This window comes from Dreissena polymorpha, chromosome 13, assembly GCF_020536995.1.
Source record: "Dreissena polymorpha isolate Duluth1 chromosome 13, UMN_Dpol_1.0, whole genome shotgun sequence".
Lineage (NCBI taxonomy): Eukaryota > Metazoa > Mollusca > Bivalvia > Myida > Dreissenidae > Dreissena > Dreissena polymorpha.
In genome coordinates, this window is record NC_068367.1 from 61,881,182 (window position 1) to 61,897,847 (window position 16,666).

The 16,666-nt window shown below is 34.8% G+C and overlaps 1 protein-coding gene across 1 annotated transcript in view; it reads right to left on the reverse strand.

Annotated features, from left to right (window-relative positions):
- The window catches only part of LOC127855676 (ceramide synthase 2-like), a 37,778-nt gene that overhangs the window by 18,852 nt on the left and 2,260 nt on the right, over positions 1-16,666 (reverse strand). The window contains exons 2-8 of the mRNA XM_052391431.1: positions 14,118-14,308; positions 12,833-12,959; positions 11,608-11,714; positions 8,395-8,452; positions 6,890-6,940; positions 3,913-4,005; positions 2,383-2,511 (exon numbers count right to left, since the gene is read on the reverse strand). Coding sequence (XP_052247391.1) covers positions 2,383-2,511; positions 3,913-4,005; positions 6,890-6,940; positions 8,395-8,452; positions 11,608-11,714; positions 12,833-12,959; positions 14,118-14,302 — 750 coding nt within the window. The 5' untranslated portion in view covers positions 14,303-14,308. The remainder of the gene's footprint in view (positions 1-2,382; positions 2,512-3,912; positions 4,006-6,889; positions 6,941-8,394; positions 8,453-11,607; positions 11,715-12,832; positions 12,960-14,117; positions 14,309-16,666) is intronic.

Genomic DNA, 16,666 nt, shown 5'->3' on the forward strand with positions numbered 1-16,666 from the left:
AGATATGGCTCGGGACACAAAAGTGCCTATAGTAAAAAGCATTTTTTCAAGATACAAAGGGCCATAACTCTGTTTTTAACAGATGGTATACAATGCCATTTGCGTGCATCATCCTCTTATGCATATATATACTCATACCAAGTTTCAATGAAATCCGCCAAAGCACTTCCAAGACATGGCTCAGGACACAAAAGTGCCTATAGTTAAAAGCATTTTTTCAAGATACAAAGGGCCATAACTCTGTTTTTAACAGATGGTGTACAATGCCATTTGGCGTGCATCATCCTCTTATGCATATATATACTCATACCAAGTTTCAGTGAAATCTGCCAAAGCACTTCCAAGATATGGCTCCGGACACAAAAGTGCCTATAGTAAAAAGTATTTTTTCAAGATACAAAGGGCAATAACTCTGTTTTTAACAGATGATGTACAATGCCATTTGGCGTGCATCATCCTCTTATGCATATATATACTCATACCAAGTTTCAATGAAATCCCCCAAAGCACTTCCAAGATATGGCTCCGGATACAAAAGTGCCTATAGTAAAAAGCATTTTTTAAAGATACAAAGGGCCATAACTCTGTTTTTAACAGATGGTGTACAATGCCATTTGGCGTGTATCATCCTCTTATGCATATATATACTCATACAAAGTTTCAATAAAATCCGCCAAAGCAATTCCAAGATATGGCTCTGGACACAAAAGTGCCGGACGGACGGACAGCTGGACGGACGGACAACGCCAAAACAATATCCCTTCGCCTCTGGCGAGGGATAAAAAAGGCTATCTGTGAACACTGCATAAAGCATGATTGCAAAACGCATCTAGACAATTAATAAAGAACTCAAAGTGGAGTCAGAATTGTGACGTCATTGATTTTTTTTTGCAATATTTTTTTTACAGCCTGCCTATTGGATTGGGAAAAATTGAGTGTCAAACCATGATGATATAGGGTTAAATGAAACATTATTTATACAGTGGAACCCCTCTAAACCAGACAGCCCCAGGACCAAGAGGAAATTCCGGTTTAGAGAGGATTCCGGTTAAGAGGGGACATTAACTTTTTTTACTTTCAGAAGTTCTATTGCATAACCTTGTGTGGAAAAAAACACTTTTGCAAATTGTTATTTATATATAACATTCATTCATATTGTATCACATAAGAAAAACACGTCCCTTAGTCTGTTTGTTCGAAAGCAATATCAGTCACAACATAGATCCAACAGTGCACCCTATAAACAAACAATTGTATACATGCATGGATGTGTTAGGTGAATTTAGTTCCTTTTCACACTGAAAAACATGTACGCCTACTTTTTTCGCACGATATCCCAGATCGTCGACTTTCCTACCCCATATTTCTCTGACATAATCTTCAGTGTAGGTTTTGGCAACATCTCTGACTCTTTTATCAGTTAGATTTTTTTTATAGAGACAATTCCCAAAACATTGCTGCGAAGGAAATTCGGACATTTTTAGTCTTAATTATCTTAAGTACCAATTTTAAAATCTAAATGAATATCTAAATGCAACTGCTTCAAGAACTCTGCAAATCCCCATTTTATATCACACTAAATCAGCAATTGAAGTAACTAACACAAAATTAAATGGCAAAAAGAGTATTTAAATTTCGCACGGCTTCCTACATCAAAAACGAAACACACTAAAGAACTCCATGTTTGTTATCAGTAATTATAATCAGTATTATCACATCTATTGAGCGATATGTACATCACAGGACAAGTATCTTTAAATAGTTTTGCGATTTTTACAGTTTGCAATTTTTTCGACCACCTTTACTAATTTCACACGTCTTTAATACGCTATTCACAACTTTTTGACACTAGTAGTGTAGGTGCAATAAACTGGCCCTGAGCGGTTTAGAGAGGTACATATACGCATGAAATTACCCGATTTTGATCAAAAGAATGACCGGTATTCGGAATTGAGGGGATTCCGGTCTTGAGAAGATATTTTACGCATGGTTTTATAGGAAAAAAAATGGAACCGGACAATTTGTCCGGTTGAGAGAGGATTCCGGTATAGAGAGGATCCCGTTTAGAGGGTTTCCACTGTATTATTATAAATGACAGTACATGTATTCCAATTGTTAATAAAATCATGTCTAACTGCATTTTTAAATTTATATTATAATGTGCTTCTGAATTATATAGCTGTATAATAAACTCAATAAAGCTATTTTTTTAGTTTATTGGAAAAGTTTGTTTGGCATCTTTTCTTCTGGGAAATTTTGGGCAGAATTTTGCGATTTTTAAAATACTTTTTACCACTTTTTACCAATGGGAAACAGCCTTTAATTTTGGGCAAGAAAATTACAATCAATGTATGCACATGCCCTAAAAACTAGTCTACTCACAGCAAGCCAGGTGTCAGCTGCGTCGTGAACTGCCAGAACGATGGTTCCGATACGCACAAAGTTGAGGACCCACGAGAAGTACATGAGCACCATTGTGGCGAAGTGGTGCACGATCATTTCTTTGAAGTCCTACAAACAAAAGGGGGTTTAATGCGTGTGCATAAAGTGTTGTCTCAGATTAGCCTGTGCAGTCTGCACAGGCTAATCAGGGATGACACTTTCCGCTTTTATTGCATTTTTCATTTCAAGAACGACGCTACTTCACGAAAATCCAGTTAAGGCGGAAAGTGTCATCCCTGGTTAGCCTGTGTGGACTGCAGAGGCTAATCTGGGACACCACTTTACTTGGGCTCAACAAAATAACATGAGCCTTGTTCTGGGAAAACTGGGCTTACATCACAGGCTAATCTGGGACTGCACTGGCTAGTCAGGGACTGCACAGGCTAATCTGGGACTGCACAGGCTAATCAGGGACTGCACAGGCTAATCTGGGACTGCACAGGCTAATCAGGGATTGCACAGGCTAATCAGGGATTGCACAGGCTAATCAGGGACTGCACAGGCTAATCAGGGACTGCACTGGCTAGTCAGGGACTGCACAGGCTAATCAGGGACTGCACAGGCTAATCAAGGACTGCACAGGCTAATCAGGGAAGATGCTTTCGGCTTCTATGGTATTTTTCGTTTACAGGGAGTCTCTTCCAAGCAAAAATCAAATCCAGGCGGAAAGAGTTGTTTCTTATTGACTGTGTAACTGCACAGGCTAATCTGGGACAAGACTGCGCGTGCATGCTTTCAGCCCATTTTTACCCGAACCAGGCTCATATGTATAAAGGTCAAGGTGTTTCGCCTCCAGAGGTCACCGTTTCCATCCCTACTCTGTGTTCTCCAAAGCTTCTCTTACAAACGTCAAGAAGGCGTTGTTCCCTTGAAAAGCGTTTTTACATAAGTCCAAGGCTTTAAATGCAATCATGCTTAAATAAATAGATTATCTATTAATTGGTTCAGCAGATAGGCCCATGTTTTTATTTCAAGCTTTTTATTTGTAAAGCAGTTATTCCTATGGAAGATTAAAACAAACATTGAGGTGAAATATTAATATTGGTGATAAAAATATTTCTACGGAGGGGTCCAATAAATAATATCTTTTAATATTTAGTTCTTTTTTCCTTCTTTATAAAGTACCCATAAAAGGCACTTTCCCAATTGATGAAAAACTCCAAAAAATTCAATTGCTGTGTGCAAAATTTCCGAAAAGGATTGAAAGGTCTATTTTTGTCCAAAAGGGCATCATCTGCAAGTTTACAAATAAAATGAGCAATGAAACTGAACATTTCTAGCCAAAATGCATGTAAATGAATATTTTTAATGATTTGTGCAATTTATACCCAGCAATTTCAAAGACCCATAATTCCCAATGTAAAGATTTCACTATGCAAATTTTCCCAATTTGAAGGTTTTTTACCTTATTTTTCCCACTTTGTACAGTACTGGTACTTTTCCAATTTGGGAAAAAATGCTGGCCCATACCTTTCTCTTGTGGTCTGAGCACACGGTGAACACAAGGCTCCAGTAGAAGCCCAGCTCCACGACATAGTGCCAGTACATCTCCTCTGTTACAGGCTGTAAAACAAGTTAACCCTTTGCATGCTGGGAAATTTGTCGTCTGCTAAACTGTTGTCTGCTGAATTTCTAAAATTGGCATTTTCTTCGATTTTTTTCAAAGAATACAATCAGAAAAGCAAACAGTTTGGATCCTGATGAGACGCCACGTTCTGTGGCGTCTTGTCTGGATCCACACTGTTTGCAAAGGCCTTCAAAATTCGGTTCCAACACTGAAAGAGTTAAAAGTACTGATTAAATACCCAGGAAACTGACTCGAGAGCGTTTCAAATAAGCCATGCGCGTTTTATGCAATCAAGCTAAAATAAATAGGTTTAAACTTTAAGTTAAAACCTATTAATATTAGCTTGATTACATCAAAGGCATTAGGATAATTGAAAGCCCCTCAAGTCTGTTTCCTGGGAAGAACCAGTACTTGGTGTCTATGGAGGAGATCTAAAGAACGCTCCCATGGTGGGAATATAACCCGCTATCCCCCGGTTGCTAGGCGGAAACCATATCTAGTACACCACTGTGATGAGGAATTAAAATCAACATTTTGGCAAAGTAAAAATTCACATTTTATGCTATTCTTATTTGTCTAGACAGCTAGAGAGTAACAAACATGACAACATAGCCTATACACTGGACAATCCTTATATTTTGCAATATTTTCACCTTTGACCCCTCCATATTATAGTCCTTTTATCATTTTGATGCAAAAGTTACCATTAAACTAACATAATTAAATGTATTTTTTTTCTTACACAAAATGCTTTCTTTGGTTAGGCAAGATACACTACAAATTATACAAAGCAATATTTGCAGAACAATCAACAAATATCCAGAAACAAAATAACTAGATTTTAGGGTTTTGACCCCTGAAAAATTCATTTGACCTCTGACAATTTCAAGCACAAGGTCATTTGACTCCTGCTGGTTCCAAAAACTGTTGAAATCCCTGGGTTGACCAATCTCCTGATTTAACACAAACACATGACCATCACAAATTCCCATTTTTACTCCATAATCCGAAATCTATAAAAGTATGTGTCTACATAAGTCATTTTTGAAAAAAACATTAATTTCATGACCATATAACTGATTTTTCAGTATATTTTATAACAGAGGATCTGATTATCCATCAGAAAGCATTTTTTTAAACAAGACTATTGCAAAGCAATATACAGTCAATCTTGTGGATGCGACCACTTGTATTAAGCGACCTTTGTCTTATGCGACCATTTTCTCGAGTATAGATAGCAGGTGCAGAAACAATGCACTGTACGCGACAAACATTTCCTGAGAAGAGCGGAAAATAAACTATTAATCGGCAACATCTGTCGAAATCCGTACATTACCAATTTGTAATTATGCTAATTAGTAGATATTTGTTAGCCAATCACATTGTTATTTACTTAATTAATTTTCCAATCAGGTCTGTTTGTTTGTTTTCAATTGACGTGTTTTAATTTTTTCAGCTCATTATGTATCATAATCGAGTCAGATTTCCTTAAGCGTACATGCAGAAATCAAAATGTCAAAACGAAAAGTGTTAATGTTGAACGAGAAAATTCGGGTTTTGGAAGTAAAATCGCAGATGAGTTTGGAGTCGGTAAAACTCAAATTCAGAACATTCTTAAGCGTAAAGCCGAGGTGCTTGAAGACGTGGAAAATAATGTGTCAGGTGAAAAAAAACGCGAAAAATATTTCCTTGTCTATGTTGTTTTTGCAAATAAATATGTACACTTAATTCATTTATAATAAATGATAATTTATTATAAGTGAAAAAATAAAACACATTATAAGTAAAATATTGTTTATGTATTGTGTATTCATTTTATTATAAAAGTTAAAATCATTGTTGACAAAAGAGATTATCCTTCGTAAGCATTCTTCCAGAATGGCCTTTTTTTATTTAAAGACCATTTTATTAAGAGACCACTTTTGATTACTCCCTTAAGTGGTCTCTTAATACAAGATTGACTGTATGTCCCCTACCGGCTCCACCATTGTCAGAATTTAATTATTTATTTTTTTGTTGCCATAGCAACCAGAATTTTTGACATAGGAACAAAATGAAATGGCATGCATAATGTCCATATTGCCATCTATCCATGTATCAAGTTTCATGAAAAAATATTAAGAACTTTTTAAGTTATCGCAGGATCTAGAAAAGTGTGACAGATAGACAGACAGACAAACAGACAAACACACAGCGCAAACCATAAGTCCCCTCCGCTGAAACCTTTAGAGGACAACAAGCCTATTTTTAAAATTGATATCTCTCTCCAAATAAATTGTGATTATGGATGGGTGCAAATCCCTTGATATACGGTATAAAAAATAATTAAGTGTAGGGTAATCGTTTTTATGCATTGCAATGCTCCTTATTGATAATAAACACCCAGGAAGTTTCATGTTGAAATCTTGTATGGTATCTGAAATATGGCCCTGAAAATTTCCACCATACAAAACAACAAAGGGAAATAACTCTTAGTTAATAAAGTGAAGGGTTATGGTTCTTAAATGTGGCAATGCTCCTTATTAATATCAATAACCCATGAAGTTTCATGTTAGAATAAAGCATGGTATTTGAGATATAGCCCTGAAAAGTTAAATCAAATAAAAACAAAAACAAAGGGATATAACTCTTATTTAATAAAGTGAAGCCTTATGGTTTTTGTGCATGGCACTGCTCCTTATTGAAATCTATACAACTGTGAAGTTTCATCTTGATATCCTATATAGTTTCTGAGATATAGCCCTAAAATGTTGTTTGACAGACAGATAGACTGATGGATGGAAGGACAACGCCAATTCTATATCCCTCCACCTTTGGCTGGGGATAAAAAAGATATAATAGCAACAACAGTATGCAGTGATTACAAAAGACAAAGTTTACTTGGTGTGGCCAGTTGTCCCAACACAAGATTGTCTTCCAGAAATATGGCTTCTGAAAAAAAAAGTTTGTACCATTAAAGAAAAGCTAGAAAAGCAACATTAAAATTAAACATTAATAATTTCTTAGCACAAACATATACTCTGAAGTATTCATGTAAATGATTCAGTATGGAAATAAAAACAATCATTTTCAAAATTAATAAAAGTATCATATCTACGCTAAGTGTTTACAAGAACATTGTAATACGTGAAAATTTAAATTGTAATCCACATATAGAACACTTCAGATGCTGATTATGATACCTACATTAACCCTTTGCATGCTGGGAAATTTGTCGTCTGCTAAAATGTTGTCTGCAGAATTTCTAAAATTAGCATTTTCTTCAATTTTTTTCAAAGAATACTATCAGAATAGCAAACAGTTTGGATCCTGATGAGACGCCACGTTCTGTGGCGTCTCATCTGGATCCAAACTGTTTGCAAAGGCCTTTAAAATTCAGCTCCAGCGCTTTAAGGGTTAATGGACGCTTGTTACCTAGCTACCAGACATTTTGTCCCTGAAAAACTTATATAGCTAACAAGGTTTAGGAAATATTTATTCCATTTGATTAAAAAATAAATAAATTATATTACTTATTTTAAAATACACTCAGGGTTTTATCTACATATTCTGCTCTTAATTATCAAAACATATTATTAAGGAAGGAATTAAATCCATAATCTATAAATCAGGAAATTCAAAAATACTTTAAGCTTGACATATCCAAATACATTCATTAACCCTTTCAGTGCGGGAACCCAATTTTGAAGGCCTTTGCAAACAGTTTGGATCCAGATGAGACGCCACAGAACGTGGCTTCTCATAAGGATCCAAACTGTTTGCTATTCTGATAATATTCTTTGAAAAAAAAATGAAGAAAATGCTAATTTTAGAAATTAAGCAGACGACATTTTAGCAGACGACAAATTTCCCAGCATGCATTGGATTAATTGTCAATGTGAAGGCTATTGGGGGATAGGAATGATTTGGACATGATTTAAACTATTTGTTAAAACTTTGAGACAAGCTTGGACATGATTAAAACTATTTGTTATAACTTTGAGACAACCACATTTATTTCCCATTAAACTAGAGCTTTATGATGTGTTTTTTACCACTTTTGAGATGGAGCAGTAATTTTGAATGAAATAATTTAGTGGTTTTGACTATGGAATAAAAAAGGAGAGAAATTTGTTGTTTTTTGCATACAAGTATTATGCAATTGAGAATCACAGTGTATACAAATTATATATCTGTAAAGGTTCAAACCATAGAGATGGAAGGGGAGATGAAATGAATGTTGTGAATATATTTTTTTAAATTATCCATTATAAATGTACTCCCCTTTAAACTTTACAAGCAGGGTTATAATGATAGATGGAGGTGGGAAATATTTTACACTTTAGACAAACCTGAAAAATCAACACTGAAAAAACAATATTCAGTATTATAAGAGGTTAACTTACTTTCCACAAGTACACGAGTGCATAGATGAAAAATGTGGTGTAGAAAATCAGATGCCAACTGCAATAACAAAGTTCACAGCAAAGTTGTTAGTATGCACGTCTATATCTATACATGTATCAAGTATTAAAGGTTGAAAGATAATTTAGCAAAACGTAGTACATGTGAGATATGTCTCACAAGAAACCCGTGAAACAAAATTTATTAGTCCAGTGATTTTTATTTCCCAGTTGGGAAAAGTACCTGCACCAGCCATATTGGGAAAAATTAGCGCGTAAAACCCCTGAAATGGGAAAAAAATATTGAAGTTAAATCTTCAAATTGGGAATGTGGTGCATTAGATTTTTTCCAACAAATATTAAATTAATTAAGGTTCTAGCCACAGAGCTGCATAAGGAAATTAACGAAAGTTGCATTTTATTTACATTTTTTTATTTTATTGAATCTTCAATTGGGTGATTTGTTATTTTTCCCAAATTGGGAAAGCGCCATTTTCCGGTAATTTAGAAAGAAGAAAAATATCTCTATAGTTAGTGGATTTTCAGGGTCCACTGTGACACTAAATCATATGCCGTTGAAATGAGTTCATGACTAATCACAACAAAGATTATGTGGACAGGCCAGGAAAAGACAAAGATCCTGGAATTGGAAGTCCAGCACTCCACAAACTGAGCTGGCTGGCACATTTGGTTGAAAAGGTACACAGGTACTTCAGCAGTCTACTAGATATATGTCTGCGCCTGGTTGCTCAAAACTTTAAGGCCAGTTACGCCAACAGCCGATAATTTTAGGATAATTTATGAGACAACATTTTAAACAAACTAATATAAGTATTAATTAAAACCAAATGTACATGATCAAATGATGTGCATATGCTTAATAATAAGTTTGCGTTTGAAATTAATTTCATTTGTGTCTAAAGTTAACAGATTGTCTCCTTAACTGGCCGATATGGTTTGAGTAACTGAGACCAGGTTAAGCAAAAGGGTAAGCTATTATTATTTGTAGTGCATCATGTGGTTAGCCCATCACCCACACAGTTTTTGGCTTGTAGTGCTTTGATCTGATAAAACTGTAATGGCATATTATAAACAAAGTATCAGAAATCATAAAAAGATTGTAAGTGAATGTAAATGTTAACCAAGTAAATGTTTAAGTCCACATTTGAGCTAGTCGTATAGCAGAAACTATCTGGTGAATACATGTAGTTGAACTAAACATGAAAGAAAGATGTTGTTTCCATGTAAGTCTACCAAACATATGTTGTTTTAAGTTTCATTAACATTATATTTGATAATAAACTTTATGGTGCGTAAAAAGAAATAAGCATAATTTCTTAATGGGAATATATAAATCTAATTTAATGCAATAGCATTATAGTGAATTGGAATGTTATCAATAAACATATTGGTTAAGAGAAAACAAGGTACATTAAGACACAGATATACAGAGAGTGAATCACAGCAAAATTACATTGTTGTGTGTACATTTAAACATCATATTACATTTTATATCTACAAAGTTAAATACAAATTTTAATTTTGAAATAAATAAAACACAGTTTTACAAAACATAAATATTTTGCCTAATGTTAATTTTGCAATATTTAACCTGCTCTCACAAAACTTTTACACCATAAGCCAAACAAAAAGTCATTAGTTTCCACTAAAATTGCCTAAAAAGAAGGGATTGAGGTTGGCTTAACATTTTTTGTCTTGTCCTTTCTTTAAGAAACCCAGTTTAATAAAAATATGAAATACATGCAGAAATCATCAGAATCACTTTTTAAGGTTTTTAATTTAACCCTTTGCATGCTGGGATATTTGTCGTTTGCTAAAATGACGTCTGCTGAATTTCTAAAATTAGCATTTTCTTCGATTTTTTTCCAAAGAATATTATCAGAATAGCAAACAGTTTGGATCCTGATGAGACGCCACGTTCTGTGGCGTCTCATCTGGATCCAAACTGTTTGCAAAGGCCTTAAATATTCGGTTCCCGCTTTGTAAGGGTTAAAGCGGGTATATACGATTTTTTATATGTGTTTAATTGTAATATTGATAAAATATGTTACAATAACACAAAATAGGCAAGAAAAATTATACATTAAAGCCGAATTTCATAAAATGCAGCAAAGACAAATTAGCGCCCCGAGCCGATAGTGACGTACATATTTTCCTACAATAACCGAAGCATTCGTCTTTGTATTAGGATTGGAGATAGTGTTCGTGTGTCGTATGAATAGATATAATTGCAGAATTTCAAATAAACCGTTAAACTAAGTTTAGATGCACATCGTATGTATGGTATACATGCTGGCGAATTCGGCTGTACAGCCGTTTTCAATTTCAGAATTAAATATCTGGCTTAATATTTCGCATTTTTCGACACATGTTCTTCTTAACTTTTATTTTAATTTATATTGAAATATATATATAATAAGTTTTTAACACAGTTCATATAAATTCATAAATATTTGACTAAATCGTATATACCCGCTTTAAGTAAGGTTTATAACGCAAATGTGATCCTGAATTAAACATGACAATAAGTTTTTCTTTCGAGAATACCAGTATTGTTGGAATATATCTAATAATAATTGTTCTATTGAATTTGAGTCAATAAGCATATTAAATTAGTTCACACATAAATATCTTAAACCATGCTCAAAAAGAGAGATTTAATATCTAAAGCCCATTTTTATCCCATTGAAAGTAATTTTCTTATTAGCCTTATGTGTTTGAATTTTGAATGTTTTAAAGGTCAGCATATTTCCATTTAAGATAAAAAGTCTTGTCCAATATTTAATCATTACATTTTTTCCATGCAATAGCGTTTCTGTTGGCACTTAAGTCCTTCATAAACAGCGTTGATATATGTAGAGAGTCGTGTGTCTATTATTTTTAAAACTTAACCAAAACATGCACCTGTTTGGATATCCATTTTTTTACAATCACTTAACAAAAAAGATATCCTAAAATTTAAGATAACCAAAAGTTATCCACTGAATAAGATTTATCCAGATAATTTATTATACAATTGACTACTGATCCATTGTGGGTTCCCGATACTTCGACCCCGTAGTTAAAAAAACTGGAGAACAAATGACATAAACAAATAAACTTTTTGTTGTATTGGCAATTCTAGATGGTTATGAATTGTTATAAGCACATGTATCTATACTATAATAAAAGGCAAACCCAAACTGCTTGCATTACCTGCACTCACGAAACTTGGACATGGGTGTCGGGGCATTTAGCTGTTTACGTTTACGGAACCAGATCTCAACTTTCCGCTCAGGCATATCCGTCTGCTTTGCCAGACCCTGTGATAAATCACATGAGTCACCTTCTGAGAAAACAGGTCATAATGCAAGTGTGTACAGTGTCATCCCAGACTAGCCTGTGCAGTCCGCACAGGCTTATCTGGGATGACACTTTTTGCATTTATGGAATTTTTCTTTTAAAGGTCGAGGTCTTTTCTTAATAAAAATCCAGTTCAGGCAGAAAGTTTCGTCCCTGATTAGCCTGTAGAGACTGCACAGGCTAATCTGGGAGGACACTTTACACCTGTTTTTAACCCGGTTTTCTCAGATCAAGGACCATTCAATAATTATTGATAAGTCACTTATGTCAATGGGCATTAAGACTGGTACTAAAATAGCCCCTTTTCAATAACTTAACATAGTCAAAAACAAGAGTGCAATTACTGCAAAACATATTGTCTGTTTGCTTAGTTAGGTTTTTTGCCATTTTTCAATCATGTTTCAGTAGTAAGTTGACAAAGTCACAATTTTCCTGGGTCAGCTGGTTTTAACAGTACTACATGTAAGTGCACATACACTAGCCAACAGTGCCAATAGCTGATAACTGCCCTGAATGAGGTCAGGGAGAGAAGGGTTGTACAAACAATTTCACCCCTACAGAAACTTTACTGCAAACAAACAAACTTTACAATCATGTTCTAGACCACACATATAAAACTACTAAGATCTGTTGTAGTGCCTAACAGGGTTATATGGAGGTATATCAACAAAACTGACAAAGGGAAGTAACTAGCCTTCTATTTATGGAGGATAATATATCAACAAAACTGATGAAGGGAAGTAACTAGCCTACCATCTACGGAGGATAATACATCAACAAAACTGACAAAGGGAAGTAACCAGCCTTCCATTTATGGAGGATAATTAATCAACAAAACTGACAAAAGGATAAATATGAAATAAGAAAAAGATTAAATAATTTAATAGAAATTCTCTGAGGGGAAGAGGTCAAAATTTGGAAAAGAGGCCTGTTTAAGGCCTGAACTGAAGCAGGAAAGCAGCCCTAGTTTACAAGGCTTGCAGATTTGTGCTTATTTCTAACACTGCTACGTCAAATGCCTATTTTTTGATTTATATATATTTTTGTTTACATTTTCAAAGATTTTTCTAATACACACTTTGATGGCATCATGTGTCAACCTTCGCTTGTCGGCCCAAGCTGCCTCGAGTATCTTGTTTTCCGCTGGTTTCTGAGGTTTTTTGTTGGAGACACCCAGCCGTAGTGCTATAGGGACCACTATGAACCTGGAATCATATGAAACAGCATAAATTACTGTGTGTGCCAAATGCCCCCTCCCCCGCCACCAAGTATTGTTTAGCCCAAAAAGCCAAAGCGTGATCTTGACCTCCAAAGTCACAGGTGGTTAACATGTGAGGCTATGACATAAATACGGACAATGCTCTGTGCAAAACGGGGTTTAATGCCTGTGCGTGAAGTTTCGTCCCAGATCAGCCTGTGCAGCCCGCACAAGCTAATCAGGGATGACACTGATCACCTAAACTGGATTTTCGCTTAGAAGACTTTCTGTAAAAGAAAAAAAACATAAAAGCGGAAAGTGTCCTCCCTGATTAGCCTGTGCGGACTGCACAGGCTAATCTGGGACGACATTTTAAGCACATGCATTATAACCCTTTTTCACAGAGCACGACCCATATTGATATATATTTGATATTGATTTTTTTTCAGAGAAGTTGATCTTTCTTAATAATTTGATTATTTTTTATTCAAAATGATGTTGCAACTAATTAATATTATAGCCCAACGCTTACCACTAAGTGTTCAAAGTTTGTGAAAACAGACAAGTTTTATTTATTTATTACATAGATACCTTTTACGGTTTTAACTTTATATAAACACATCATTACATGAACTTGGAATAAGACATCAAACAGATCAATATTGGAATAAACTGTACTTTTTTGACAATGCATTAATTGTATGCAGTTTTACAAGTTGTAGGTATTAATTTTGAAAACAATATACCGGGGTAAGTAAAAAAGACAAGCGCATTTATTATTTAATCATATCAATTGATTTTACTACGAAACTTGACGTTTATCTTGAATTTTTTTAATTGAACACTGAAAAAGGAAGAAAATGATACAAAAATGCAATCACTTTGAATGAAAACGCCACAGAAAAGAGCTTATTATACTGAAAGTACACACATAATATTAAACAAAAAATATTTTCAGAACATGTAATTAATGGTTTGGGTCAAACAAATCTTCAAAACAATGTCTAATAAGTTTGTTGTCTTATTTTAAATACAAATAATAGTATTTCAGTGTTATATTGATGAAATACATGTATGCTGAATCTAAATACGTTTCCAGGAGGTAATGTAAAAACAAATAATAGTATTACAGTGTTATAACGATAAAAATGCTGAATTTACATACGTTTCCAGGAGGTATCGGATGCCAATAAGCGCAACACCCAGCAGTAGAGACCAATGTAGATCTTTCATATCCGGGTAATACACATTGCTGCCTGGCACATTCTCTAGCGACTTCCAGGAATGTGTTCGATTGCTTGGGAACCAGAATCTCTCATCCCAAAATGTGTCATATAAGTACTGGGCCATGGATGCCTGAAAAATTATGATAACTTAAATACCAGTAGATGTGGTCGTTGCCTAAATAAACCCTGTACTCTGATCTGCCTTGTCTCTGATTACATGTAGTTGGCAGGGCTTTTTTCCCTTCTTTGAGACCTGCCGAAAGACGGGCCTTTCCCCTCTGATTTGTTTCCCCTCAGCAGGTAAATTTTCCCCCAGACTTCATTTTTTTCCCCCAAAAAAAGATTTTTTATTTTTTTATTTTTTTTTAACTTTAAATACATAAGTTAACCTGATCCAGTGTAGAAAATATAACATATTGCATTATTAAATTAGCCTTTGCCTTGAATGTGTTTTAAAAACAGCAAAATATGTTAAATTTATTATTTAAGACTTTCTGTATTTTCCCCCAAATCCGGCGTTTCACGTGATTTTTTCCCCCAAAATCCAGCATTTCGCGTGATTATTTTTCCCCTCAAAAAAGGCCAGGCCCTTTCCCCAAAATAAGATAAATAACCCTGGTTGGTTTAACCATTTACCACTTAGATACATATTTTGACGCATTTGTAGTCTCTTTGAATGTAAAATTTAAGTAAAGACCTTTTTTACTTAATTCAAGTTTCAAAGGCTTCATAACCAACCTTTAGATACTTATGAGCAGCAAACAGAATTAAACCTGAACAGACTGCGAGTTAATCACAGGCTGTTCTGGTTTTATGCTGTTTGCACATAGCCATTTACACTTTACTTTTCTTAGGTAGAACCAGTACCCGTGTCTTTGAGTGAGATCTAAAGAATGCTATCACAGTGAGGGTCAAACCAGTAATTTCCTTGTTTATATCCTTGTTTATATTTGTTCTATGATCACGAGTGAAACAAACTCGATATTCCACCGAATCCAACACGTTTTCTTTTAGTTTTATTCTCTTTTTTTACCATTTATTTACACTGTAAAAGAGTTTAACTAAAGAATTTCCCTGGAATAATGACGTAATTTTGTCAACAAAATGACTTCATTTCGTCAACAAAATTACGTCTATCAATGTATTGAGGCATGCCACGGGAGAAACTCCGAGAAAGGGTAACTTTTCAGCAAAAGGGAAACAGCTGTTAATTTTTTGTGTGAAAAGGGGACATAAAAGAAACAGAAAATTTGTTCATGTCAGTGTAAGATCGTTTGTTATTTCACGAGTGATCATAGAAAAATAATATTTTCACTCGTGGCTGCGCCACTCATGAAAATATATTTTCTATGATCACTCGTGATCACTCGTGAAATAACAAACGATCTTACACTGACATGAACAAATATCCTCTATAGGTTCACATCAATACACGTACAGTCTTCGAAATTAGCTTTGAAAAGTTACATGACAGTCGGGCCAGTTACTTAAGAATTTTTACATGCCCAACATATTTTTTACATGCCCAAACTTTTTTAACCAAAATTATAACAAATCACAACATTTTAACACTTACATGCTACACATAGTAAAGCAGAACATTTGTTTCAATAGTAGTGAATACAATTACATCTAATCAATCACTAGAATTAAGACGGTCGATCGTTACACCAGTGCTCTTGAAAAGAGCGTTCTCTGGTGTCCTCGTACCATTTCTTGGCTTCCTTTTTCTCTAAATCATTGTAAATTTTCTATTTTGGAAGTGCTTTATCGGGCTTAGCCCCATCAACATATTTAAGATACTGCCTCTATGTCGACAATGACATTTGTTTACATTGACAAAAACAGAAGCGTATTACTTGATTGAAATGATCGATTCAAAAAGCATCTTCTCGATTAATGTCTAGAGAAACCGTCGATAAGAACGGAATGTGACCGAACTGCATCGGTCAAAAACGATGACGTGTGCAAGCAGGTGCGTGTTGTTAAACCAATCGAATTTCATTGTTTTACAACTTACGGCAAGGTGTTTGTTCGCAAAATTAAAAAATAGATCTGCAAATATCAAGAACTGCTTACGATTTTTTTTATTAACTGTCAATTGGCTTCAATAATTTACATGCCCGGCGGGCCACAAACGTGAATTTTTGTATGTGCCCTGCAGTAATTTTACTCGCCACGGGCGATCGGGCGTGCGCTAATTTCGAAGACTGCACGTATCAAGACACCAGCTATTAGCCGATTGCAATCATTTGTTTCATCCCAGGCAATGTCTTTTAAAGATCTGCTGCAAACTTTGAATGATTATATAAATTAAAGCTGGCACTTTCAGAAAGGGATTCATTCAGATTTTTTAGCAAAATATTGACCAACACTGTTACACACTTAGCATTTTTGTAGTTAGGATGAACATAAAATCACCTATCCAGTGCTCAGGTTAGGATTTGAAAAGGGCAGGGGGTGGGGGCAGGGGTGGCGAAATCAAATG